Source organism: Zalophus californianus, chromosome 17 (assembly GCF_009762305.2).
Source record: "Zalophus californianus isolate mZalCal1 chromosome 17, mZalCal1.pri.v2, whole genome shotgun sequence".
Lineage (NCBI taxonomy): Eukaryota > Metazoa > Chordata > Mammalia > Carnivora > Otariidae > Zalophus > Zalophus californianus.
In genome coordinates this window covers 41026454-41052941 of record NC_045611.1, presented here as the reverse complement: position 1 = coordinate 41052941, position 26488 = coordinate 41026454, and the positions used below count along the sequence as shown (strand labels likewise).

The following is a 26488-nucleotide window of genomic DNA, read 5'->3' as shown; positions in this document are numbered from 1 at the left end:
TGCTCATGTGCTCTCTCTCTCTCTCAAATAAATAAAAATCTTTTAAATATTTTATTTATTTATTTATTTGAGAGCGAGAATGAGATAGAGTACATGAGAAGGGGGAGGATCAGAGGGAGAAGCAGACTCCCTGCTCAGCAGGGAGCCTGATGCAGGACTCGATCCTGGGACTCCAGGATCATGACCTGAGCCGAAGGCAGTCGCTTAACCAACTGAGCCACCCAGGCATCCATAAATAAAAATCTTTTAAAAAAATGAGAAAGGGGAATTGTCTTGCACTGCTGGTGGTAATGCAAACTGGTGCAGCCACTCGGGAAAACAGTATGGAGGTTCCTCAAAAAGTTAAGAAGAGAGCTACCCTACTATCCAGCAATTTCACTACTAGGTATTTACCCAAAGGATACAAAAATACTAATTCTAAGAGATACATGCACCCTGATGTTTATAGCAGCACTATCTACAACAGCCAAATTATGGAAAGAACCCTATGTTCATCGACTGATGAATGGATAAAGAAGATGTGGTGTATATATACAATGGAATATTACTCAGCCATCAAAAAGAATGAAATCTTGGGGTCCCCGGGTGGCTCAGTCAGTTAAGCATCTGCCTTCTGCTCACGTCATGATCCTGGGGTCCTGGTGTCAAGCCCAGCGTTGGGCTCTTCTTCCTCTTTCTCTGCCCTTCCCCCCACCTTGTGCTCTGTCTCACTCTCAAATAAATAAAAATAAAATCTTTAAAACAATAATAAAATCATAAAAGAAAGAATGAAATCTTGACATTTGCAATGACATGGATGGAGCTAGAGTGTATAATGGTAAGCAAAATAAGTCAGAGAAAGACAAATACCCTATGATTTCAGTCATATGTGAAATTTAAGAAACAAAACCTGGAACTAATATTATAATGCATTTTAACTGGAATTTAAATAGAAACTAAAACTAAACTAAAAAATATGCTAAGAAAGGATAGTATATACACATTTTCTATGACCATTTAAACCAACATCTTCTTCAACCTTCAAGTTGCTCTCTGGTCCAAAGTTCCCACATGCAAACACTAACAGTGTTAAGATTAGCAACTAACATTTAAAGTTATCATTCTGAGTGCATAAACTCAATTTATGATTTGTCTATTTTAGAAGAAATGTTTTTACTCTGAATAATTACAACTAATTCAAAGTATTCAGAGAAGATCAAAGTATTTTCATAAAAAATAGCCTAGCAATTTTGGTAAGTTATAACCCGTAAGTACAAAAGGAAAACAGATTTACACTTCTCAAATATTCCCATAATCCTCCAACATGAAAATGGTATAAATTAAGGAGTAAATTTCTGAAGGCGTATAAACTCTGAAAATGAGCTTTCCCTTTGGCTGACTAATGTCTCTGATCACTAATGGCTATCATTTTCATTGGTTTATTCACAGAAAATGTATACACATTTTAAAATTAAGTAAAATGTACAATTTAGTTCCTCAGTTGCAATAGCCACATTTCAAGTGTTTAACAGCTACATTTGGCTAGTGGTTGCTGCACTGAACAGTGCAGAAATAGATCATTTCCTTCACTGCAGAAAGTTTCATTGGATAGCACTGGGTTTACATAATCTAAGAGGAAAAATAAACCAAGCGCCTATGCAGAGGTATTGTCAGGTTTGAGAAGTGGTTGAAACATCTGAGGATTCCTCTTGTGATACAGAGGGGAAAAAAAAAATTCTGTGCTACAAGCTATTGCTTGAATAAAGAGAAAAAAATGCTGTAAGACTGAGCTCAACTGTAGTTTCAGGGGACGGGGGTGTTGGTGGAAAGAAACCTGTTAGATTTGAGGATGTTCCTGTTTTATAGCTTCTCCCAGATGGTATCTGAGGCATAGACAGAAACTAGCCTAGGGTCTCTTTCTCACTCTGCACACTCAAACATTCTTGCCCACACGTCTACAAGCTGGTAATATGAAAATGTCCATTTCCAACACAGATGGATCTCCTGCCTCCAGATCCATGAATCCAGCTCCCTTTACTCTCCCTCTCTCTCCTTGGACTGCTTCAAAAGTGACTCATAACGTATCCAAACAAGGATGTATCATTTGCTGTCTTGCTGTCCCCTGGAGAGAATTTGGCTGGCCTCTGTCCCCAGTTCCTGGGAGAGAGCCAGTAAATCCTCGAATTTCTCAAGTGAGAACAGTGTCTTTGTTCACAGTGGGTTCCTCAGGACGACATTTGATAGTCTGTTCTAAGGAGATGACTCAGGATGAGGGCTGACCAAGCCAGAAAGACCAGCCGTGTGCTCAGAGGGTTGGGGCTTGGAGCCAGCTGATAGTGGCCCAACCCCTGGGGAGGAGAGGGGGATTGGAGAATGAATTCAACACTGGCCAATGATTCCATCAGTCATACCTACGTAATGAAACTCCAGTCAAAGCTCTGGACACCAGAGCTCAGGTGAGCTTCCTTGGTTGGCAATGTTCAACACATCGTCACACATCAAGGTGCCTAACTCCACAGGGAAAGGACAATGGAAAGCCTGAGTTTGGGGTCCTCTTTCAATGAGTCTCTGCCTTTGGCTGGTTCTGATTTATATCTGTCCTAATAAAACTGTAATCATAAGTGTAAGGCTCTCCTGAGTTCTGTGAGGCATTCCAGTGAATTACTGAACCTGAGGGGATAGTGGGTATCGCCAAGTTTATAGTCTACTTGTGGTCAGAAGTGAGGGTAGCCTGAGGACCCCCAAACTTGTAAGTGGTGTCAAAAGTGAGCGCAGTTTTGTGACACACTATGCCCTTAACCTGTCAAGTTCAGCTTAACTCTGGGTAGGTGGTGACAGAAGCTCTTGCACTCTAGATCTGTTCCTCCCACGGGGTTCATTATCACAGTGGATGGCATATCCACCCATCTGTTCAGCTGCTAATGGGAGAAAGCAGATCATCACTGATAATTCTTCCTTCTCAATCACCGTCCGCACAAATGATGAATCGCTACGTCCTTCCTAAGCTCTGACTGTCCACTTCTCTCCAGCAGGATCCGGTCTTTTCTTCTCTGGTTCTATTCTCCTCTTTGCTTATAAGATTCTGGCCCCATGTGCCTTCTCTCTGATACTCAACTAGACAGGTTTTGTCCTACACAAGGGCCTTTTCACTTGTTGTTCCCTCTGCTTAGGAGACTTTCACAGACTTAGCTTGCCTGGTTCCTTCCTAGGATGTAAGTACTGATGTAGGTCTTGTCTTCAAAATGGTCTGCTTTCCCTCCCAATTTCAAGTAGCCTCCCAATAACTAGGTTACCACCCTGTCTGGTTTCCACCATAATAGTTATTTTTTGTTAGTTCTGTTTTTTTCCCTCCTCAACAGAATTAAGTTCCATATCCGACTCAAAGGCTATATTCTCAGGGCTTGAATCTGTGTCTGGCACACATAAAACATGCATTTACTGACATTCAGATATTACTGAATCCACTGAATTGGATTGGATCTTGGTGGTTTCCTCTCACTTTAGCGTTACCCTCCTCAAATCCACTCTCCACACTGTAGCCGGAGCCATCTTTCTCAAACAAGATGATGACATTGCTGTTCCTTCATGACTCGGCCTCTGTTTACCATCCTGGTACATTCTCTCCCCATCTCCTCTCCAGCCAGGCCGAACTACTGCCAACACTTTGAACGCTCTCAACGCTCTTGCCTCTTGAAGTTCCTGTACATGTCCCTTCCCTAGGACATTCATCTTTCCTCCCCAGTTTGTCTGGTTAACACTTCTCATCCTTCAGGTCTCCTTAACAATTACTTCCTCTACAAAACCTTCCCTAATCTTCCAAAACTGGGTTGGGCTACCCCTGCTCTGTGCTCCCGCAATACTCTATCCTACCCCATCAATGTACTGACTTTGGACGGGCTGTCACTGTCCACCTACTTGCCTATACCCTCCAGAGAGTCAAGTCCCTGAAGGCTGGGGCCTGGTTTTAGTTGGCAGTGTTGCTACTGAGCACTGCACCTGCTGGCATCCTATAGTGCTCAACACGTATGTACAGAATTGATGTATTACACTGGAGAATCTGCCGGCAAATTCATTTGTCTTTGTTACTCTTTCCATGTTCCCCACGGTGTTTAGATCAATGCTACCACAGAAGAGGTGCTCAATAAATACTGGGTAAAAGTATAATGCCTCTCTAACCTGGCGACATTGAAGAGAAAAATCAAGGGTGCTTAGGCTTCTTAATGATGGGGTGTATTTATTTGAGGTTATTAGCAAGGCCACTTAAAAACTTTATAAAGAGCTAAAATTACAGTTTGAAAATAAGTTATATGATCTGTTTCAGCATCTTCTCCTTACTACAGAGTTACTAGCATTTAGTTTCAGCCATATGCCCACACAGGGATATTTCAGTCTTTATTCAAAATACTTGTGTGGATAAAAAAGTATTACATTGTTTAGTTCTAAGAAATCTGTTTATAAGCACTCCATTTTAAAGAGATAAAAGTGAGTAAAATTTTTCTTGACAAGAAAAACTACCCACTGTCCCTGAAGGATAAGAATTATTCTTTGTGCCATGATAATCTGTATGAAGATATATACACACTATACCTATAGAGTAACAGGACAAGTTTTTAAAATAAACATACAAGAAGTTACTCCTGTAAACTAAAGTTGTCATTCAAAGTAGTCTCTCCTTTGGAGACTCATTCCAATAATGGAACCAAAGCTCAAAATATTTTGGGAAAGCTCTCTGAGAACTGTTTCAGATTCTGCACAGACTTTTTAAAATACTCACAGAGATGATAAATATTTAACCTTTTCAAAGTGAATTTTACCTTTACCAGCAACTAGTCATTAGGAGCCATAGTAAATACGGTCAAAGATCATAACATTTTGGATCAAAAACAGAGTATATTTCAATGAAAAATACTGGTGATGTGTAAGTTTCCTTGCATAAGTGATATACTTGTTCTGAAAACCACGGCAAATTAAAAGACACCTAGAAATGTTTAAAAAGAGAAAACAGAGAACAAGGAAATTGGGGTTTAAGAAGTCACAGACCCTCCTGAGAACGTGATGAAAATTACGACTCCCTTCCTCAGAAAACCAGTGGCTCCCCGCCCTCTCAGCACTGCATCTATGACTAGAAAGGTATGAACACACTGAGGTCATCTATGGCTCTACGGTTTACAGCACTAGCTTCTGATTTCTCTTCTTTTTTACTGTACCCAACAGAAAAAAAATGTATACTGTGACCCGGTTTGTACATACATACATGTAATTAATAGTTACACAAATAACTCTCAACCCTAGTGTATGTGATAATACTCTCTCGCATCTTATTTTAACTAAGAAAAACGTTATTCTTGTTTTACTGTGCCAATTTCACAATGTACAGGTTGAAAAATACCGGTTTACAGTATCTGCAGTGTAACTGGAGCAAGTTAATGAGAATGAAAAAACTCACTGATTACAAAAATTCTGATGCAATTTTAAACTAACGAAGTCTTTTTACGCTACAGCCAAGCCTTTTAAAAGATGAGATTCTTTATGGCAAAACTGCATTATCTTGGTCATTCATCTATATGGTTAACTACTAGAGATACTGATGAGTAAATCATACAACGGTCATAGGAAACTCATACCTTAATATTAGAAAACCACAAATCGTTTTCATGTAAAGTGGCCAGGTAGACAGATGTTAGAAGTCCAATGCAAAGGGCAATGGTTCCACCAACTATAAATGACAGAAGCTTCCACAACCTTCTAGTGGTACAACCTTTTAGAAAAACAAAACACATAGCTAAGTCAGTCAAGAATGTAGAATTTACTAGTTCTACTTCAGCCTATCCTGTATGCTAAGTTCCAGCCGCCTGTCACTGCTGAAGCTTTCCTTATTCCCAGAAGACACTCAGGGGCTCCTTTCTGTGATTCTGAAGGCCTGTTTTCATACTTTATTACACTTTTTATGCGACTGTATCTAATTGTTCACTTGTCCATTTTGCCAGACAGCTTTTGGAGGACAAGCAAGTTATCTTATTCATTTTAATACGTAGGGTCTGTGTTTGGCATAGTTCAATAACCGTAGTTTACCTATGAAATTCGGAGGAGTAAATGGGTTGCATATCTAGGATATAAAAAATCTCTGAGATGGTCTACATATAATTTGTGGTTTATTCATTAAAAGCTACCAAAAAACTTGACAACTTAAAATCCAAAAACCCATCAGGGGAGAAAAATCCATCACAACTCAAGTTAAAGGACACATAAACTCGGAAAAAGTACTTATAGTACATATAAGAAAGTTTAACTATCCTTAATATGGGATGAACACTTTCAGGATTAAAAAAATAAATATTTCAGTTGGACATAGATTAAACATACGAGTAGGCAAAGTACAAAAGAAAAAAACGGCCAATACTAGACAAAAATATTCACATTCATCAGTATTAAAGAAATGCAAACTGGGGCACCTGAGTGGCTCAGTGGGTTGAGCCCCTGATCTTCCGCTCAGGTTTCAGGGTTTTGAGACTGAGCCCTACATTGGGCTCTGTGCTGGCCCTTGAGCCTGCTTGGGATTTGTCTCCCCCTCTTCCTTTGCCCCCCCCTCCTTCCCCGGCCCACATTCTCTCTCTCTCTTTCTCTCTCTCTTGTTCTCGCTCTCAAAAAAGAGAAATGCAAATTAAAGCAATGAGCTATAACTTTCTAGATGTTGGCCAATTTGACAGCTTAAAAATGCTAACACTGTTTTAATAAGAGTACAAAATATGAGTATTTTTCAAGCACTGCTGGTGGAAGAGTAACTTGGTAACTCTCTGGAATGCAACATGGCAATAAGTAGTAAAAAGCTACCAAAATGAGCATACTATTTGACCAATAATTCTAAATGCAGGCATATACCCCAAAGACATAAAAGTTTTAAATAAACATTTGGCCACAAATATATTTATCATAGTTCTGCTTATATAGAGAAAAGGTTAAAAACCATCTAAATATTCAACAAGGAGTTAAATAATGCTATAGCCACACAACGGACTACATTGATAACTTTTTTAAAATACATTGACTTATGTTTGTAACATAATAAAAGAAATGTAGCAAGTTACAAAACAGCTGGGATCTCAATTTTGTAAAACCACATAGGAATGCTTGCAATTATATATGGGCAGAGACATTTAGACAGCAAGATCAAGTTTCATGGGTGGAAGTCTAAGGATGGATTTGTTTGTGGGAGTATTTTCTTTTTCTTTTTTTTTTTTTTTGCTTTTCTTTAGTTTTCAGGGGTTTTTTTCTGATATGAATAAATAAATGCTGCTTCAGTAAAATGAAGAATCCTCAAAATTATGTTTTAATATAAAAAAGCAAACTTGGGGCACCTGGGTGGCTCCGTCGGTTAAGCATCTGCCTTCAGCTCAGGTCATGATCCCAGAGTTCTGGGATGGAGCCCCAAGTCAGGCTCCCTGCTCAGCAGGGGGCCTGTTTCTCCCTCTCCTCCCCGCTCATGTTCTATCTCTCCCTCAAATAAATTTTTTTAAAAAAATCTTTAAAAAATAAATAATAAACAAAAAAGCAAACTTGAAGTTACATTGTTTAAGTCTTTAGACAGTACTCTGTCTTGTCCAAAACTGCTAACAGCGGAGTTGGATGGTATGACTTCTCAATACAGATTAATTTTATTTTATAAAACTGTTCCCCCAAATACTTTACTTGTTCTGGCTGATAAGAATTAACACAGCTGCTGGGTGCCTGGGTGGATCAGTTGGTTAAGCAACTGCCTTCCGCTCAGGTCATGACCCTGGAGTCCTGGGAGTGAGTTCCACATGGGGCTCCCTGCTCAGCAGGGAGTCTGCTTCTCCCTCTGACCCTCCCCGCCTCATGCTCTCTCTCAAATAAATAAATAAAATCTTAAAAAAAGAATTAACATAGCTGCCATTAACGTAAATTCTGTCAGATATCCAAAATGGTTGATAGACATGGAATTTTTCATGCTTATTTTTAAAAACCTTGACCATGCTTAGGTAAGAAAGCAACTCTGAAGTCAGGAAGTTGGTAATTAATATTTGATGTACAGCTTAGGAAGAGTCTTCAGCATTATATTATAAACAACTCACCAAATTCTGACCATCCTCCCTCACCAAACCAAAGGAGAAAATTTCAGGAATTCATATAAAGAATAAAAAAAAAAGGTTTGATTCATTTTTCAATACCTTAATGAAATGAGAAAGTCTCCCAAGGTAAGGGTGTCTAGAGTGAACAGCATACACAAACCCAGAAAAATAAGAAACAGACTAAAATCTGAACTGTGGGGGAAAGCATTATTTTAGAGAGTCAAAGATTGGCAAAACCAGAACCTACTGAACAGACAGCTGAGAAACAAGGGGTTCTAATCAGAGCTGTTTCACCTTTTATGTGATCATAACTGAAACGCCAGTATTATCAAACTGCAATCAAATAATTTGTCGAACTAAAACATCAGGGTATCAGAACAAGTCTTCTCAACTGTTAGGTCTCACCAAATTCTTATCCTATTGGAGAGTGATATTTTAATATGCAGAAATAAAAGCAATCCCAAATGCTGCTTTAATTTAAATCACCTACCAGATGGCAATTTATTTTCCAACTTCACATTTGCTTCTTGTGCTGCATAATCCTCAGAAACTTCTGTGGTTTTTACTCCTTTTCTTTGCCTGATGGATATCATGGTGTCAAAGACTTACATGCATTGTTCTTCCAACCACTCCTACAAAACGACAGAAAAGTAAGCTGCCTGTCCATATGCCAGTACCCTCTCCCCAACACACCCTGTGCTCATCTGTGCTCAAGTGACTTGATGCCTTGTCCCTGACTTAGCATGCCCTCCCACTTTCCCATCTTAACCAGCCTTCAAAGTTACTGTCAAGACACAACACAAATATTTACTTAATACATCCCATCAAGAATTATGAATACAGGTGGGCGTCCCAGACAAGCCCCAGCCCTTCTTCCAAGAAGCCTTCCTGTCTGTGGTTGTGCCAAGGGCCACTGATCTTTCTCCTTCCTGAGCCATTGCAGTTACCTCGCAATTGGTCACATAATTATGCAGTTCTGGATTATGTTCTACAGTTTCGTACCACGGGAGGAGGCATTCAGTAGTAAATTTGTTGAGAGCCAGATTCTGAAGAAGTGAAATATTCTTTTGTCTCAGGTATCTGAATTTTAATACCGATGTTCTTTAAAAACAAGTCATACTGGAAGCTTTAGGAATACGCCTCAGTGGTGATGGCAGCGGGGGTGTGCCAATCAGGGCAGCCTGCTATCCCAGGGAGCAAAAGTGGGAGTAAAGGCAGGGTGCAGAAGCCTGGTTTGGAAGCAGCGAGTGGGAGGCGAGGGAGTGGTGGCAGTGAGTAAGCTGGCTACAGTCCTCCAGAACATCTTGCTTCACTCCTCTGAATAATGAACAGCGTTTTACTAATTACTATGAAACATGCCCAGGTGCCGGGCACCACTGTTGGGCAGTTTATCAATTCCTAAAGGTAAACAACTTGCTTTATAGAAAGAACCAACCAACCAAAATTATACAATTTATTCGTTCGTTCAGTCATTCATACAAAAAAAAAAAAAAACTGTGAGACGCAAAAACAGTTAAGTACAAACAATGAAACTGGAGAACCTGTAGCAGCGAGGGAGGAAAAAGGAGTGCAGGCAAAAAGTCGTACTGCTGTAGATGGGCTCATCCCCCAGTCACCTTATCCTAGAATCATGCCCTTTCTAAGGGCTCGGGAGGAGTTGTAAATATCCCACAGCGGATACACTCTAACAAGTTAGGACAGAAGGGCAACAAATATTTACGTGCCAACTCTGTGTCAGTCAACTGTGATAATCGCACGAACTACGAAACAAAAGTTTCCCCACCAAATGAAAGGGAATGCCATCTTAAACACTGGAAAAGGGAGATGAAAGCGACGCTTGTCCTCTACTCCGAGGCGCCAGCACGGCCCGAGCGTCCCGGGAGCTGCAGGGCACGTCACTCAGCATCCCACCGCACCCCAGCCCCACAGCTCCGGGTGTCCCCAGCGGACGCCGAGGGGCCGGCGGCGGCCGCCCAAGTTCGGGGACTTGCTGGGGTTGGGTAGAGTCGCGCGGCCGCCGAGGCCGGCACTGAGCAGGCCTGCGCGCCCGGAGCGAGAAGTGGCCGGCGAACGCGGCCCCGCCCTCCGCAAACTTCCTCACTCCGGACCTGCCGCCCCCCGCCCCGCAGTTCGCGCCGAGCACAAGTGTGCGCCGCGTCCCCCACGCGGGTGCCCCCAGACGCCCCGGGGCCCGGGCCGCGCCCCCCGACTGCGCGGCGGGGCGGCCCGCGGGCTCTCGGTGGTCGCGGCGCATTTGGCGGAACGCCGGACACCCCGCGGACCGCCGCCGAAGCCTCGCGCCCGCGTGTCCCCTCGCGCCGCCCGCGGCCCGACACGCAGCCACAGACCTGCGGCCTCAGCCGTCCTGGCGCGCGGCTCCGGGCTGGGAAGGAGGCCGGCCGGCCGGGGGGCGCCGAGGGCCTCGGGGGCGGGGCCGCAGGACAGCCCGCAACGCGCCGCGAGGACAGAGAGGACCAGGCAGCGGCCACCGGACAGCAGCGGAGCTTCGCGCGACACCCGAGAAATGGGCAACCGGGGGGCGTCCGCGGCCCCGAGAAAGGGGCGCGCCGGGGAGGCCGGGCCGCCGCGGCCGCACCCATAGGTCCCGGGAGCCGTCCGTCAGCGCGAGCCCCCGCCCCTTCCCGGGGCGCCCCGCCCCGTCTCGTGCGGCGCCGGCCGGAAGGAAGCAGCGCATTTCCGCTCGCCGCTCCGGCCCCGCCCCCCAGGTCGCGCGGCGGCCACCACGGAGCTCACCGCCCACCGACTGGCAGTGCTAGCGTTGAGCCTCCGAGGCTGCTCTTGGCCCCGCAGACTAACGCCGGCCCCAGGCCAGAGCGAGAGGTGGCGGCTCAGGGGGAGGAGGAGCCCGGCTCCGAGGAAGGGTCGCCTCAGGTCTGGCGGTGGCCCCACTGAGGCCCCCAGGGTTGAGAGTGGGGCGCGCCTGTGGGGCCGCGGAAATCTCTTGATTGCGCCCGTGGCCGCCTGTTCCCCCCCCGGTGCTGGTGGAGCGGGGGACTCTGTAAAGGCCGGGCGGACCGAGGCAGGCCGACCCCTCGGGCCTCTCCCCGCCTCCCGCGTCGCTCGGCCCGGCGCGCCCCCTCCCGGGTCTCGGCCGCCCCCCAGGCCCCGGTGCCCGCTGGCGTGTGCTGTGAAGGCGTTTGCTGACTGCCTGTGAGAGCACCCGGGGATCCTTCGCCTCTCCCAAGACTACCCCCTAGTGTTGGGGTGGGGGCGGCGCGCTCGTTCCTTAATCTCGCCTTCACGGATACGCTTGTCTTGCTCTCCAAACTAGAGTGTAAGCGTTTTTTGAGGGGAGGTACTGTGCTCTTACCTGGGTGTCTTTCTCGTTCTTCACCCTGCGAGGAACGGTAGATGAAGCCTTTTGTCAGCGGATGCTCAGGCCACGTGTTTAATTGATTTTTCTTAAGGGATGGTCTGGTCGTCTGGGTCTTCCACGTGTGAAAAGACTGTCCGTCTGTCTCATTCCAACGAAATTACTTCATCCGGGAGGCCTTTCCTGGTCACCCCTGTTGGGTGTTTTCTCTTCCTTCCTGTGTCTGTTGCCATTAATAACAAGCATACATTCTGTGCAAATGGATTGAGGTATCTGCTGGATGGCTTTAAGAAAAATAAGTAGCTGTCTTTTCAGATGGCATTTGTCATGTTTTAACTTGATTGTTGGTGTCTTTGGTGTTACGGATTGGAGAGCAGGGATTGTATTTGTAATCCGTCTCTTTCATGTTTAGATGCCTTACATAAAACGCATTGGGGTCCTTTATAAATACATACGTGAATTGATTCCTCCTTCAATAAAATTTTTCCCTTTTTGTATATACGGTTTTGTCTAAAACTGTGTCACTCTGGGGAAGATTGTGTCTGGTGCAATGTACATCCTCTGAGTAAAGGAAGTAGTACTCATTAGCAGCTGCTTGGTCTAATATGAAATGGCTTTACCAGCAAGATAAAGCTTTGAGATTTATAAAAAGTAGGCATCCAGCACTGGGTGTTATGCACAAGCAATGAATCATGGAACACTGCATCAAAAACTAATGATGTATGGTGATTAACATAACAATAAAAAAGAGGCATCCACTGCTGAGAGTTAAGTCTTCAGAGCGAATATGTCAATTAAGAAGGAGTCCTTCTTTGTGATAGAGTAACCATGAGGGTGATGGATAGCAAGTAGCAGGCCCTGCCCTCAGTGAGCCCTAGTCACGGACTGACTGCAGTGGTATACAGGGATACTTGTTTGCATTATGTTTTGAGATCCAAATGGATTTCGCTCTCTGTTGTGGCCAGCAGTCGTTAAACTGTGACCCTCTAGGATGGTGCAGTTCAAACTATGGTCTTGGGGACCTGTGGCATCACTGTCACCATCGCCAGGGAGGTTGTTAGAAATGCACATCATCAGATCCTGCCCCAGACCTACTGAATCCTAATATGTAGGGGCAGGCCCCAATAATCTGTTTCAAGACCTTCTCCATGTGAGTCTGTGCTCAGTGAAGTTTGAGAGCCTTGCTATTCCAAATGGCTGTGGGCTAGGAGCATCAGTATCACTTGGAACTTTCTTAGAAACATGATCTCAGGCCCTCCCCAAGACCTACTGAGCCAGACTCTGTGTTTTCCTATAATCCCCAGGTCATTTGCATGTACATCCCACTTTGAGAAGCACCACACCAGAAGTCATCAATGCTGCTCACATCCTTCCCAGAAAAGTATTCTGTCTTGGGACTGAGGGAGAAAGCTCTCTGTCTCTACTGTCTTTTTCTTAGCTGATGTACAATGTTTGTTCCGTTTTGAATTGCTTGGCTTAGTGTGACCACTCTTGATCACCACCACCAAATGATGAGAGTCTGTGACAGTAGACTCTCCTGGTGTTCCTCCTGTCTACCTCTCATTCCTTTTCAGTCTCTTGTAAACTCTTCCTTTTAAAAGCAACGATTCTCTGGCTCGTGGCTGCCAGTTTCCACCGATATCCTGATGGCTCATGAGTTTTTATGCCCAGGCTTAGCTCCTGACCTCCAGGTGCCATGTGGCCTCTGCCTATTCGACATTTTCCATGTGTGCAGGCATCCCCGCCTCAACTTGTTAAAAAAATAAACTTCCTAAACCCCAAACCTGTTTTTCATCCCCTGTGCCCAATCACCTAATTGTTCAAGTCAAAACCCTAGGAGCCAAACGTGGTTCCCCCCTGTCGTGTAATCCATGTATCTAAACCCTGAGTCCTGTTGGACTTGTCCCTACATATCTCAGAACTTGCCTGACTTTTCTCTTCTGTTGCCACCACCCTCATCCAAGTTACCATTCCTTGTCAGGATCATTTTAATGGCCTCCTAGCGGACGGCCTAACCTCCATCCTTACCCCCTTGTTCTGTCCACTCAGTCGACCCTCCATGTAATAACCAGGGTGACCCTACTGAAATAGAACTCTGCTGGTGGCTTTGCGGCTTTATATAAAAATCAAGCGCCTTGACACAGCTTGAAATGATTGCCATGAATTAGCTTCCATTTACCTCTCCAGCCTCATCTCTACTTCCTATTGGTAAATTTCTTCCAAGGTTTTGGCAGGTGTCCCCTTGCACTCTCTTTACCTGACTTCCCTGCTATTCAGCCTTTGAACTTCAGCTTCAGTGGTCCTTGCTGCTGGTGTTTACACCCGCATAGACTGCCCTCATACTGAATTGTAGTTGTTCTGTGTGATTGATAGGATACCGTGGAAATGACGTTGTGGGGCTTAAAAGACGTCCCAGTTTCAGCCTTAGCCTTTCTTGGATTGCTCACTTCGGGGCCCCCAGCCACCGTGTTGTGAGGACACTCAAACAGCCAGTGGAGAAGGCCACCTGGGCTGCACCCAGCCTCTGGCCAGCAACGAGCATCACCTTGGAGGAGGGTCTGCCAGCTCCAGGTCGGCCTTCAGATAACTGCAGCCTCAGGAGAGATCCTGAGCCAGAAATGCCCATCTGTGCCACTCCCGAATATCTGACACAGAAACAATAAGGATAATAAATGTTTATTGTGGTTTTGAGTTTGGGGGTAATTTTTGTTACACAATGGTAGGTAATCAATCCATTTATATTCCTCCATGTAGATGTATCATAGTTTTACTTAACTATTCCCCTCTGGTTGGACATAATAGGCTGTTACAAGCAATGCTGTAGAATTCTCTTATATTTATGTAATTCTTATGTATCCTTATATTTATGTAATTCTTTAGGACATATTTCAGGAAACAGAATTGCTGGAAGTCCTATTTGAAATGATGATGAACACTGGCAAACAACATCCCCAAAAGGTTAACGATTCTATTACTCTACACAATACACCGATGTGTATTACGTCCTTGCCAACAATGGATATTTTTTTTTTAAAGATTTTATTTATTTATTTGACAGAGAGAGACACAGCAAGAGAGGGAACACAAGCAGGGAGAGTGGGGGAGGGAGAAGCAGGCTTCTGCTGAGCAGGGAGCCCGATGCGGGACTCGATCCCAGGACCCTGGGACCATGACCTGAGCTGAAGGCAGACACTTAACCATCTGAGCCACCCAGGCGCCCCCCCAACAATGGATATTTTTAATCTTTGCCAATCTTACGTGACAAATGAGTGATCACTTGAAATGCTCTGTGTGAGGTGGAGACAGTTGTGTCAGGGGTTTATTGGCTGTTTGTGGTTCTTTTTCTAGGATTTGTCTTTTTGTGTTCTTTGACCAGTCATGGATTTGATATTGATAGGAAGGGACAGATTATGGAGATCAGCCTTTAGTTCTATGCCCTGCAGATATTTCCTCATTCTCAAATGCCTCGTCAGATATCTCGCTACGGAGCAATTTTCCATTTTTATGTTGTCGAATCTATCACCTTTCCTTTATAGCTTCTGGGTTTTTCTGTCATGCTTAGGAAAACTGTTCCCATTGTAAGATTGTGAAATTTTAAAAATACTTTGTTCAAGTTTTTAAAAATATGGCATCTTTTTAATATGGGGCGAAATGGGGATCTGACATAATTTCTTTCTAGCTGGTTGGTCGGCTGCTTCAACATTATTTTTCTATTGCTTTGAATTACCTGTATCACACCCTAATCCCTGTATGTATATGGGCTATTTGTTAACTCTACTATGTTTAAGTGACTTAAAAAAAGGGACTCTATACAACAGTTCTGTGCATTTGTAATTACTGTTTCTTTTAGAAAGCTTTGATACTTGTGAAAACAAGTGCCCCTTTATTATACTTCTTTTTTTTATTTTATTTATTTATTTATTTATTTATTTAAAGATTTTATTTATTTATTTGAGAGAGACTGAGAGATAGAGAGCACGAGAGGGAAGAGGGTCAGAGGGAGAAGCAGACTCCCTGCTGAGCAGGGAGCCCGACGTGGGGCTCGATCCCAGGACCCTGAGATCATGACCTGAGCCAAAGGCAGATGCTTAACTATCTGAGCTACCCAGGCGCCCCTATTATACTTCTTTTAAACACGTCTTGGCAAGTTTTGCATATTCACTTGCCCAGATGAACTTTATAGTCTTTTACCAGTTTTTTCTTTTTTTTCTTTTTGCTTGTTCATTTTTTTTCTTCCAAATTTTTATTTAAATTCTAGTTAACATATAGTGTAATATTGGTTTCAGGAGTAGAATTAAGTGACTCATCACTCATATACAACACCCAGTGCTAATCGTTAAGTATCCTCCTTAATACCCATCACCTATTTAGCCCATCCCCCCAGCCACCTCCCCTCCAGCAACCCTCAGTTGGTTCTCTGTAGTTAAGTCTGTTTTCTGGTTTGTCTCTCTCTCTCTCTTTTTCTATGTCCTATGTTCATCTGTTTTGTTTTTTAAATTCCACGTAGAGTGAAATCTATGGTACTTGTCTTTCTCTGACTTATTTCACTTAGCATAATACCATCTAGCTCCATCCACGTTGTTGCAAATGGCAAGATTTCATTCTTTTTGATGGCTGAGTAATACTCTATTGTGTGTGTGTGTGTGTGTGTGTGTATATATATATATATATATATATATATATATACACACACACACCACATCTCTATCCGTTCATCAGTCGATGGACATTTGGGCTCTTTCCATAGTTCGGCTACTGTTGGTAATGCTGCTAAAAACATCAGGGTGAATCTTTGAATCTGTATTTTTGTATTCTTTGGGTAAATAGTAGTTGCTGGATTATATGGTAGTTCTATTTTTAACTTCTTGAGGAACCTCCATACTGTTTTCCAGAGTGGCTACATTAGTTTGCATTCCCACCAACATGTAAGAGGGTTCCCCTTTCTTCCATATCCTTGCCAACACCTGTTGTTTCCTGTGTTGTTGATTTTAGCCATTCTGACAGCTGTGAGGTGATATCTCATCATGGTCTTGATTTGTATTTCCCTGATGATGAGTGATGTTGAGCATCTTTTCATGTGCCTTTTGGCCATCTGGATGTCTTCTCTGGGAAAATGTCTGTTCATGTCTTCTGCCATTTTTCTTAACTGGATTATTTGTTTTTCTTTCTTTTTTAAAAAAATGTTTAAAGATTTTATTTATTTCTCAGAGAGAGAGAGCGAGCAAGTGCAAGCAGGGGGAGCAAGAGACAGAGGGAGAAGCAGGCTCTCCGCCAAGGAGGGAGCCGGATGTGGGACTCAATCCTAGGACCCTGGGATCATGACCTGAGCCGAAGGCAGATGCTTAACCGACTGAGCCACCCAGGCATCCCTGGATTATTTGTTTTTTTGGGTGTTGGGTTTGGTAAGTTCTTCATAGATTTTAGAAGTACCCAAATCAGATACTGGAAGTACTCTTTATCAGATATGTCATTTGCAAATATTTCTCCCATTCTATAGGCCTCCTTTTAGTTTTGTTGATTGTTTTCTTTGCTTTGCAGAAGCTTTTTATCTTGATGAAGCTCCAATAGTTCATTTTTGCTTTTGTTCCCCTTGCCTCCGGTGATGTGTCTAATAAGAAGTTACTATGGCCAAGGTCAAAGAGGTTGCTGCCTGTGCTCTCCTCTAGGATTTTGGTGGTTTCCTGTGTCACATTTAGGTCTTTCATCCATTTTGAGTTTATTTTTGTGTGTGGTGTAAGAAAGTGGTCTAGTTTCATTCTGCATGTTGCTGTCCAGTTTTCCCAACACCATTTGTTGAAGAGACTTTTTTCCATTGGATATTCTTTCCCGCTTTGTCAAAGATTAGTTGACCATAGAGTTGTGGGTCCATTATTCTGTTCCATTGATCTATGTGTCTGTCTTTGTGCCAGTACCATACTGTCTTGATGACGACAGCTTTGTAATAGAGCTTGAAGTCCCGAGTCATGATGCCTCCAGCTTTACTTTTCTTATTCGGGATTGTTTGGGCTATTCTGGGTCTTTTGTGGTTCCATACAAATTTTAGGATTGTTTGTTCTAGCTCTGTCAAAAATGCTGTTGGTATTTTGGTAGGGATTGCATTAAATGTGTAGATTGCTTTGGGTAGTATAGACATTTTAACAATGTCTGTTCTTCCAATCCATGAGCATAGAATGTTTTTCCATTTCTTTGTGTCCTCTTCAATTTCTTTCATAAGTGTTCTGTAGTTTTTAGAGTTTTACCTCTTTGGTTAAGTTTATTCCTAGGTATCTTATTGTTTTTGGTGCAATTGTAAATGGGATCAATCCCTTGGTTTCTTTTTCTGCTGCTTCATTATTGGTTATTTACCAGTTTTCAAGAAAGAATCCATGGAGGTTTTTACTAGCATTGTATAAAATGCATAGAAACATTTGGGCGAAGTGAGGTCTTTCTAATAGTGTGTATTCTTTTATAGGAACATGTATTCAGTTGAAGACAGTTTGGCCAACCACCTATGTTTTTCTAACAGTGCTTTCATCCAATTCATATTTTTCCACAAGGGTTGACTTTTCAAGTGTCTTGATAAAAGAGCAGACTTTTTGCTCTCATACCTTTATCGGATAAAAATTGTATATACATACATATATTTAGCTAAAGTAAATACAAATAGAAATGCTAGTATGTTCTGTGTGCATTCCACTGGATTGTTTTATACATTCTTCTGTAAGACTCACACGAGAGACCACAGAGATAGGCTGTGCCTGCAGCGCTGCTCTGAGCCTGGCTTGGCGTGCTTCGTCTTTGGGAACCTGTGCTGAGTCCAAGGGAACGTTTCCTCAGTGCTTACAGATCATTACAGAGTTGCATAGGAATTGACCTGACACTGGAGTCCTTGCCTCCTTTAAGACATTTATCAATATAGGGGCACCTGGGTGACTAGGTTGGTTAAGCTTGATTTTACTCTTGATTTTGCCTCAGGTTATGGGACCCAGCCCCAGGACAGGCGCCATGCCATGCTGGGCGTGGAGCCTGCTTATGATTCTCTCTCTCCCTCTCCCTCTGCCTCTGCCTCCACCCCCACCCCTGCTTGTGCACACATAGGGCACTCTTTCTATTTCTAAAAAAAAAGAAGATATCTGTCAGTATATGGCTCCTTCCCTGTGCAATTCTTTAGAAAGGCATTATGAAATATTGTTAGTATTGATTTTTTTCTTCCTTTGATCAACTTTGTACTAACTAGATTTGTAGTGGTTTAAACCGTGAAATTCAGGGGTGCCTGGCTGGCTCAGTTGGTAGAGCATGTGACTCTTGATCTGGGGGTTGTAAGTTCAAGCTGCATGTTGGGTGTGGAGGCTCCTTAAAATAAAAAAATAAAATAAAATAGTGAAACTCATAGGCAGATCAGCATAGGTGTGCAATTATCCGACTCTTAAAGTTAACAGTACTTCAGCATTACTAGTTTTGTTTCATTTTCCTTCTTAATACCTGCTACTCATACCTCTCCTTGTCTCTTGTTCCCACCTACACCTTCTTTTTTCATTTCCATGGTTAGAATAACCATTGGACTTACATATTTTAAATGAGGACATGAGGGGCACCTGGGTGGCTCAGATGGTTAAGCGTCTGCCTTCGGCCCGGGTCATGATCCCAGGGTCCTGGGATCGAGCCCCACGTCGGGCTCCCTGCTCAGCGGGGAGCCTGCTTCTCCCTCTCCCTCTGTCTCTCTCCCTGCTCATGTTCTCTCTCTCTCTTTCTCTCTGTGTCTCTTTGTCTCAAATGAATAAATAAAATCTTTAAAAAAAATAAATGAGGACATGAATAGTCAAGTTATTCAATTAAAGCAGATGGTGATGCTTTATCATATGAGCTTTTTGCCAAATGTGATGATTCCTAGGTGTTGGCTGTTCTAGTCCACAAACCAGTGGCCTTGGCTGGTCTTCGCAGTTTGTCCCTTTGGACTGCTCTAATGTCATTCCCTGCAACAGGCCTAACACAACAGGTGTCTAAACTCCTAGAAGTACACATTTCCTACCAACGGATGCCAAAGCGTATTGTCTGGCTTGGGAGTTTTTTTCCGTAGGAAGAAGTAGGACTTTGAGCCAGAAATGTATATGTTTCTAACACTCTCAAACTAAGTTATTTTATTCTGCCTTAAATTATGTCTAATCTAGCACTGGGCTGGATTCGTCACTAACACTAAGTGTTCCTCTGCAACCCTCCTGAGTCCCCCATGAGCATTGGTAAGCCAGCCGGAAGGACTCCTTCTGTGTAAAAATTCACAGGCATGGCTGCAGTTCTCCAGGCCTGCCAGGCAGGGCTCACATGACCCCCAGCAGCTGGGTGGACTGTGTACTGGGTGAATTAAGTACTTTAGTGATCCCCACACGATCGGGGAGCAGATACAGCCCCCTTGGAGAGGTTTTTACTCAAAATCTTTTGATGACCTTTTGAATTTTCAGTCTGGATACCAGAAAACAGTTTGTAGTAGTATCTTACTTTCCCGACAATAATCATCAGCTAGGTCATTCATGTAAAGGCCGGCCTTCTCCATGGTAATATCCCCCTGATAGGGAGGAAACTGGTCTTGGGGGCTGAAAAAAATCTTACTCTTTTTATGTATCAAGCACAGATCTACAGTATATCTTAAGGTATTTAAATTTCAGGGACTGGGGGGCTGATTAGAGAAAAAATATCCTTAGAGGGGTGACAATAAAAAAAAAAAGGTTAAGACACTGATACGGGTTAAATTTTGGTGGCCGGAGCCCTGCCCACAACCTGGAGGTATGCTTTTCCCTTTACTGGATTTTCTCTATACACAGATGTGGGCTCGTGGGTGGGGGCGGCTAGAAATAATGGCTGAGGATTCAGTATTAATCAGGATACGGGTTGGATTGCTGAAGCCACACCTCAAAAAACAGTGGCTTCAACAAGACATTTATTTCTGCCATGGAAGCAGCCCAGCTCCACAGTGTCAGGGACCCCGGGTCTGTGTCGGGGCTCTGCTCTCCCCAGGATGTCACACTTGTTCCTGCAGTCAGCCCGGGCTCTTCACCATGGTCACAAAACAGACAGTAGGAAACGGAAGGGAAGGGGAGGGAGCTCAACCCAGTAGTTTCAGGTCACTTCTGCTCATACCCCATTAGCCTTCATTTGGTCACACGGCCTCACCTTAGCCGCAAGGGAGATGGGGAAGCCGGCTAGCCATGTGGGTCCATCTGGAAACCCTCCAGCCATGAGAGAGAGTGGGTGTTGGGGAACATGTGGGAGCGTGTGCCACAGCCCACGTGGGAAGTACTTTCTTCCCCGGGGCGAGGTTGAACGTGCGCTGTTGCACGCACACTGTTAGTCTCGTCTCTGACGCTCACAAACTCCGGGAGCACCAGCAGTAGAGAATCCTTCTCGAAAGCTAGAGCGTGGGAATGGCTCACCACCGTGAAGCAGAACCAGAGCAACTCATAGTTAACGTGTATTTTGAAGGGTCCCAACTCCATCCAAAAGATACCTGATTGTCGAATTGGCTACTAAATGAGGATTCCCTAAGCTGTCAGTCCCCTCCCCCCGGTGGCCCCTGCTTTGTGGAAACCCATAGATTTCTTTTTTTTTTTTTTAACCAGAAATTTAATCTTATTGGGATAGGTTTTATCAGGAGAGCTCACTTGGAGACATTAGGAACAGTCAGTTTGAATTACTTAAAAAATTACTTAAAAAATTAGTAGATGTTTGTTAAGTATTTGAGTAAATCAGCTGAAGGGTGCTACAAGTTACTGTAGAGGTAAGATTTGGTGTCTTCTTGGAATTTCAGACACAAACCCCTAGGGGTATCTAATACAAGGTAGGGGTGTAGCTAGAATTTCATTCTGCATTTCTACTGTAGACAAAATGAGTGTCATGTTTTAAGGTTTTAATTGGAAACCATGCCCTTTGTATCTCACTTCCATACATATCCTTTTGTTTTGTAAGGGGTAACTCATACCTGGAAGTAAATAAAAAATAAAAGCCTTAAGCTTTTATTCTGTTTATTCTTAAGAGCGAGTTAGACCAGCGGAGAACGGTTAAACACGAATGCCGTTTGGTTTCCTCTCTGCCCCTTCTGTCACTTTCCCACCAGATCACGACGCGCCCTTGGTGGAAGGAGCACTGCTAGGCCCTGGGCCCTGAGGACAGACCCCCAAGGGGAAGAGGCTGCGCCTCAGAACTAGGACTGCCCTCGTGTCCCAGTCTCGCAGCTGGAAGCGCCCCGGGAGATGGGGGGACACTGACTTAGGTGTGAGGGACTTGCACGGTCTGAGGCAGGACAGGTCTCCTCTCATCCCCCAGAACTGCCGTCCCCCCAGATGGTCCAGCGCGTGCACTCGCTCCCATACAGTTAGCGGCTGATTATGCGGAGCGCACACAACCCTAAATCCGATCCACTCTCCTTGGGCCGAAGTGTCGCCGACGCTGCCAGCTCACCGGCTCATTGAGGGAAAGGGTCGGTCTCGGGTCCTTAATGGCACTTGATAGGTGTGAGAAAAAGATTATATGAACTTAACGCGATGGCCACAGAGTGATGTTCTAACACTTTCTCTTGGACTGTTACCTTTTTATTTTTATAATAAAAATTATGATTTTTTATAATTCTGAGTATCCTGCCTCAAAACACAAGCCAGCAGGGTTCCTAGGTTCCTTTCCAAGGTTGTAACAAGAATCTTTGCTACTATGATTTCTAAGGGCAAGCTTCGTCTCCAGCCCCCCTCACAGTTCAATGCGCCAACCGAAGCAACCCCTGTCCAGCTCCTAGACAGCCAGGCCCTCTCTTCGTGCGGTTCCTAATCTTCACAACCGCCCTGTGAGGCTTCAGTAGTGCCCTCTGTTCTACTGATGAAGAAGCGGGGGCTCAAGAAAGCTAGAATGCCTTCCTCAAGGTCACATGGCTTCGAACCCAGACTTGTGTCCAGAACTGTGTCAGGACTTGACTGTTTTAGAGACAATCTCATTTGAGCCAGGTAACTCTGTGAAGTAGGTTTACGTTTCGGAAAGCCGAAGAAATAGCTGAACTTCTAAGAGATTAGAAAGGGTAAAGCCAGGCACCTGGGTGGCTCAGTCGTTAAGCGTCTGCCTTCGGCTCAGGTCATGATCCCGGGGTCCTGGGATCGAGCCCCGCATCGGGCTCCCTGCTCCGTGGGACGCCTGCTTCTCCCTCACCCACTCCCCCTGCTTGTGTTCCCTCTCTCGCTGTGTCTGTCTGTCAAATAAATAAAATCTTTTAAAAAAATTATTTAAACGTATAAAGCCAGGCCGTGTTCCAACCCGGTGGAGGCAGCAGCACCCGCTCCGTGCCCAGCTTTGGTGGGCTGTCGCCCGGACCTTCCTCCCCTGGTTTCAGATGGGAACGCGGGCACCGCTTTCCCATAAAGAAGAGTCACACTTTTTTTTCCCCCTGCTATTACGAAGTTTAGTTTTAAACATTGTCAGGCAGCTTGCTGGGGCGGCTTCATCAGCATCCACGCACCGGGCACAAGGAAGCTCCAGCTGGGCACAGGTTCTGAAGAGCCTTATTTCAGATTTTTTTTTGACCAATATGGTGATACTCTGCATGGACTCCAATGTCAGCATTCTGGAAAGACACCACCTCACCAACTGTGTTCTCCTGCTTCACACTGGAGAAGGGCTGAAACAATGACGGTAACCTTGAAACCACTGGTTTATTTATTTAATTATTCTGGCAGGGCTGTTTTTTTGTACAATGTGAGCTGTAGGAGATCAGAAATAAATACAGCTTAAGATTTGAACCACGTCCTGTTGTACTTTTTCTCAAGCCTGAAATAGAATTTTCTAACACCTTTTGTGGTTGGAAATACTGAATTTAAATAGGACTGCAGATATAAACAAAAAGAGCAAGATGTGGATTGATGTGCCTATTTCAGTAAAAACGCAGCCACATTATTTCTGAAATACAGATACAAAAATTGACAAAATGACAAGTGGAAAATATAAAAATCTGGAGCTGTGCACTGTAGTGATAATAGGCCTTTAAATAACGCTGTTAGGTACTAATAAAAGACCTGAAAAACGAATAACTTATGTTGTTGAGGGTCTCTTCAGGTCACAATTTTTAAGATTAATAATTAAAAACCCCATTTCATTATTATTGATACCAGTGGCAACGACATGGGTAAGTATTCATTTTTCTTTTTAACAAAAGATAAAGCTGAGAAATCAGAAAGATGAGATAACTAGGTAAGTCTGAGCTCATGGTCAAGGATTCATTTTCTTCTGATTTGTGTAAGTCAAATTCCCATCTACCTAACATGCAATGTCCTTTCCAAACAAAGGACCCAGGTACCTCAGTATTACTCTGGAAGTCCCTGATTTACATTCAGTTTTGCAAACTGTTATTCAATGGTGCCTCACTGTCTGGATTAGGTGACAATCGGTGTAAATGTTGTTGAGTTAGGAATCCAAAAGACAGCAACATTTGATAATTTAGCTAGGTAATGGTAAGAATTTATATTAGATGCCTAAAATTAAACTCTTTAATTTTAACAAAGGAAGATCTACTATCGTCTACTTTTGTAAGGCAAACAAGTGAAAGTGATTACCCATTAATGGAAAGAATACTCAGCAGACAAGAAAATCAATTATGTCATAAACTTTTTTTTAAAGATTTATTTATTTGAGAGAGCGAGAATGAGAGAGAGAGAGTACATGAGAGCGGGGAGGGTTAGAGGGAGAAGCAGGCTCCTCGCTGAGCAGGGAACCCGATGCGGGACTTGATCCAGAGACTCCAGGATCATGACCTGAGCCGAAGGCAGTCGCTTAACCGACTGAGCCACCCAGGCGCCCCAAGTATGTCATAATCTTACAAACACTTATGGTTCAAATAGGAAAATGCAGCACGACAAAATGAGGTCTAGTCCCCAACACAATATACAAACTGGGTCTTGCTGCACAGGTAGGCCCCTGGAAATGGCTCAAGCACCTTACTTAGTCATTTGGATTTTGAGCTATAAACCCAAACACACTACCTACGTAAGCCCATCATATGGCACCGATATGGCTGAAAATGTTTGTTTTACATCTTTGCCAGCTGATGTGGAAGACATCTAGGAAGGAAAGTACTGTGACTTTTTCTTCCCTCTGCCAGTTTGGTCAACGGATTACACCAAAGCCAATTACAACCTCTGTGAATGTGGCTTTAGACTCAGACAAGCTATTATCCACCAAGAGGTGCATCAAAAACTCTTTTCTGTGTATCCTGGATTATTCCCTCAGCGCTCCCCAGGGTGAGGGGCGTGGCTTCCACAGTGACCCGGTTACCAGGTTGCCAGGCACCGCGCTCCGTGGTGTGGGTAGAACAGCCACACCAGCTGAAGCGCCCAGGGTGCCCGAAGGGTGAAACAGGCAGGGGACCGGCAACACTGTTGGGCCGTCAGGAGGAAAACGAGACAGGACTTTATAGTGCAGCATTATTTTTTATTTAATTGTGCACTGTTATTTTAAAAACAAATTGTGCGTGCCTTTAAATAGCAGAGATGATGAAATAGGTTAAGTCATAAATTATGGATAAGGGCTGTGGAAGAACAGGAAGACTTTGTAAAAATTACAGAGGGAGAAATAATACGATTTAGCTACAAAACAGTGCTATAAAAAGCTTTTTCTATAAAATTTTTTTTTTCTTTCTGGTAGCTTTAAAGCACGGGTCATACCATTGTTCCAGCTCAGAGGTCAGCCAACTTTTTCTCTGGAACTATTTACTATCTGACAAAGAGTACCTAATTCGGGCTTCGTGGGCCATATGGTCTGTGTCTCAACTCCTCAGCGCTGCTGTTGTACCTTGAAAATAGCCATGTGCCACATGGAAACTAACGGGTATGGCTTTACTCCATTTACAAAAAACAAGTGGCAGGCCAGGGCTGCAGTTTGGTCTTCTAGACCAGCACTGTCCAACAGGAAAATTACATCAGCCACATGTGTAATTTACAATCTTCTGGTAGCTACACTATAAAAAATCAGGTAAAATTATTTTAACAGTCTGTTTTATTTAACCCCAAATATCAACATGTAACATAAAAACTATTAATAATATGCTTTACCTTTTCTTGTACTAAGTTTTCAAAACTGTTGTGTACTGTACGCTTACAGTGCACTAGTCAGATTTTCAGTGCACAGCCACCCGTGGCTCGTGGCTACCAAGTTGCAGCATTATGTTCTAGAACTTCCATGCTGGGATTTCTACAACCGGTCTGGTGTAGTGATGAAGTATTGGCATTTGCTTCTTAAAAGATAGGGGATGGAATTATGTTGCCTCGAGGGAGACAGGCCAAGGGATTACAGCTACTGGGAAGAGGTATGTGGCCTCAGACACTTTAAGCTGAGGTGGCCCAGGCTGCTGGGGCACAACTGGGTAATTAGAGCTATGATACAGTCAGATGATGTTAGCTTCACGTGTCAATGCAACAAATCTAATTAAAAAAATATCTGGGGCGCCTGGGTGGCTCAGTTGGTTGGGCGACTGCCTTCGGCTCGGGTCGTGGTCCTGGAGTCCCGGGATCGAGTCCCGCATCGGGCTTCCTGCTCGGCGGGGAGTCTGCTTCTCCCTCTGACCCTCTTCCCTCTCGTGCTTTCTATCTCTCATTCTCTCTCTCTCTCAAATAAATAAATAAAATCTTTAAAAAAAAAAAATATCTGATACAGACCACAAAATGATCAAGGTGTGCACACATCACTCTAATTTTGGGCCTTCAATAAAGAATGCTAATTGTCCTTAACACAACTGGTCTTCGGCACTGTCCCTGTATCAGAACTGAAAGTGTCTAAAAATGTGATTGGGAAGATAAAATGGATAACCGTGTAGCAAGGGGAAGAAAAGCTTCGAAAGTAGACTGAATTTTTAAAATGATTAAAATGATCTAAGTGCTCTTCCATTTTTGTATAACAGGGTTTAACGCTAGTTGGCGATAATTTAACAAGTTACCAAAGGGTAATCTTTTTTTTTTTTTAAGATTTTATTTATTTGACAGCGGGGAGGGTAGCACACAAGCAAGGGGAGCAGCAGAGGGAGAGGGAGAAGCAGGCTCCACTTAGCAGGGAGCCCGATGTGGGACTCGATCCCAGGACCAAGCTGAAGGCA

At 43.8% G+C, this 26488-nt stretch overlaps 2 protein-coding genes across 11 annotated transcripts in view; one reads left to right on the top strand and one right to left on the bottom strand.

Annotated features, from left to right (window-relative positions):
• DPY19L3 (dpy-19 like C-mannosyltransferase 3) overlaps positions 1 to 11871 on the bottom strand; it is an 80547-nt gene extending 68676 nt beyond the window's left edge. For 2 of the 10 annotated variants that reach the window (XR_003524063.2, XM_027617576.2), the window contains exons 1-3: positions 10415 to 10590; positions 8557 to 8698; positions 5604 to 5737 (exon numbers count right to left, since the gene is read on the bottom strand). Coding sequence is in view for 7 of the 10 variants with exons in the window: in XM_027617576.2 (XP_027473377.1) it covers positions 5604 to 5737; positions 8557 to 8659 (237 nt within the window). In the remaining 3 variants the exon portion in view is untranslated. Of the gene's footprint in view, positions 1 to 5603; positions 5738 to 8556; positions 8699 to 10414; positions 10600 to 11397 lie in introns of those variants that run through there. The other 8 variants (XM_027617575.1, XM_027617578.2, XR_003524064.1 and 5 more) reach the window with 7 other exon arrangements.
• Positions 9891 to 13986, top strand: LOC113935432 (translation initiation factor IF-2-like). The gene is made up of 3 exons (XM_027617399.2): positions 9891 to 10066; positions 10196 to 10958; positions 13774 to 13986. Exons 1-3 carry the CDS (start codon positions 9891 to 9893, stop codon positions 13873 to 13875), a joined length of 1041 nt encoding a protein of 346 aa, XP_027473200.1. The 3' UTR covers positions 13876 to 13986.
• Positions 13987 to 26488: the final 12502 nt, after the last annotated feature.

Coding starts and splice junctions, on each gene's coding strand:
- LOC113935432 (XM_027617399.2), top strand. CDS start 9,891: ATGAAAGCGACGCTTGTCCTCTACTCCGAGGCGCCAGCACGGCCCGAG. Junction 10,067..10,195: donor CGGGGACTTGCTGGGGTTGG/GTAGAGTCGCGC, acceptor CCCGCCCCGCAG/TTCGCGCCGAGCACAAGTGT. Junction 10,959..13,773: donor CCGAGGAAGGGTCGCCTCAG/GTCTGGCGGTGG, acceptor TGTGATTGATAG/GATACCGTGGAAATGACGTT.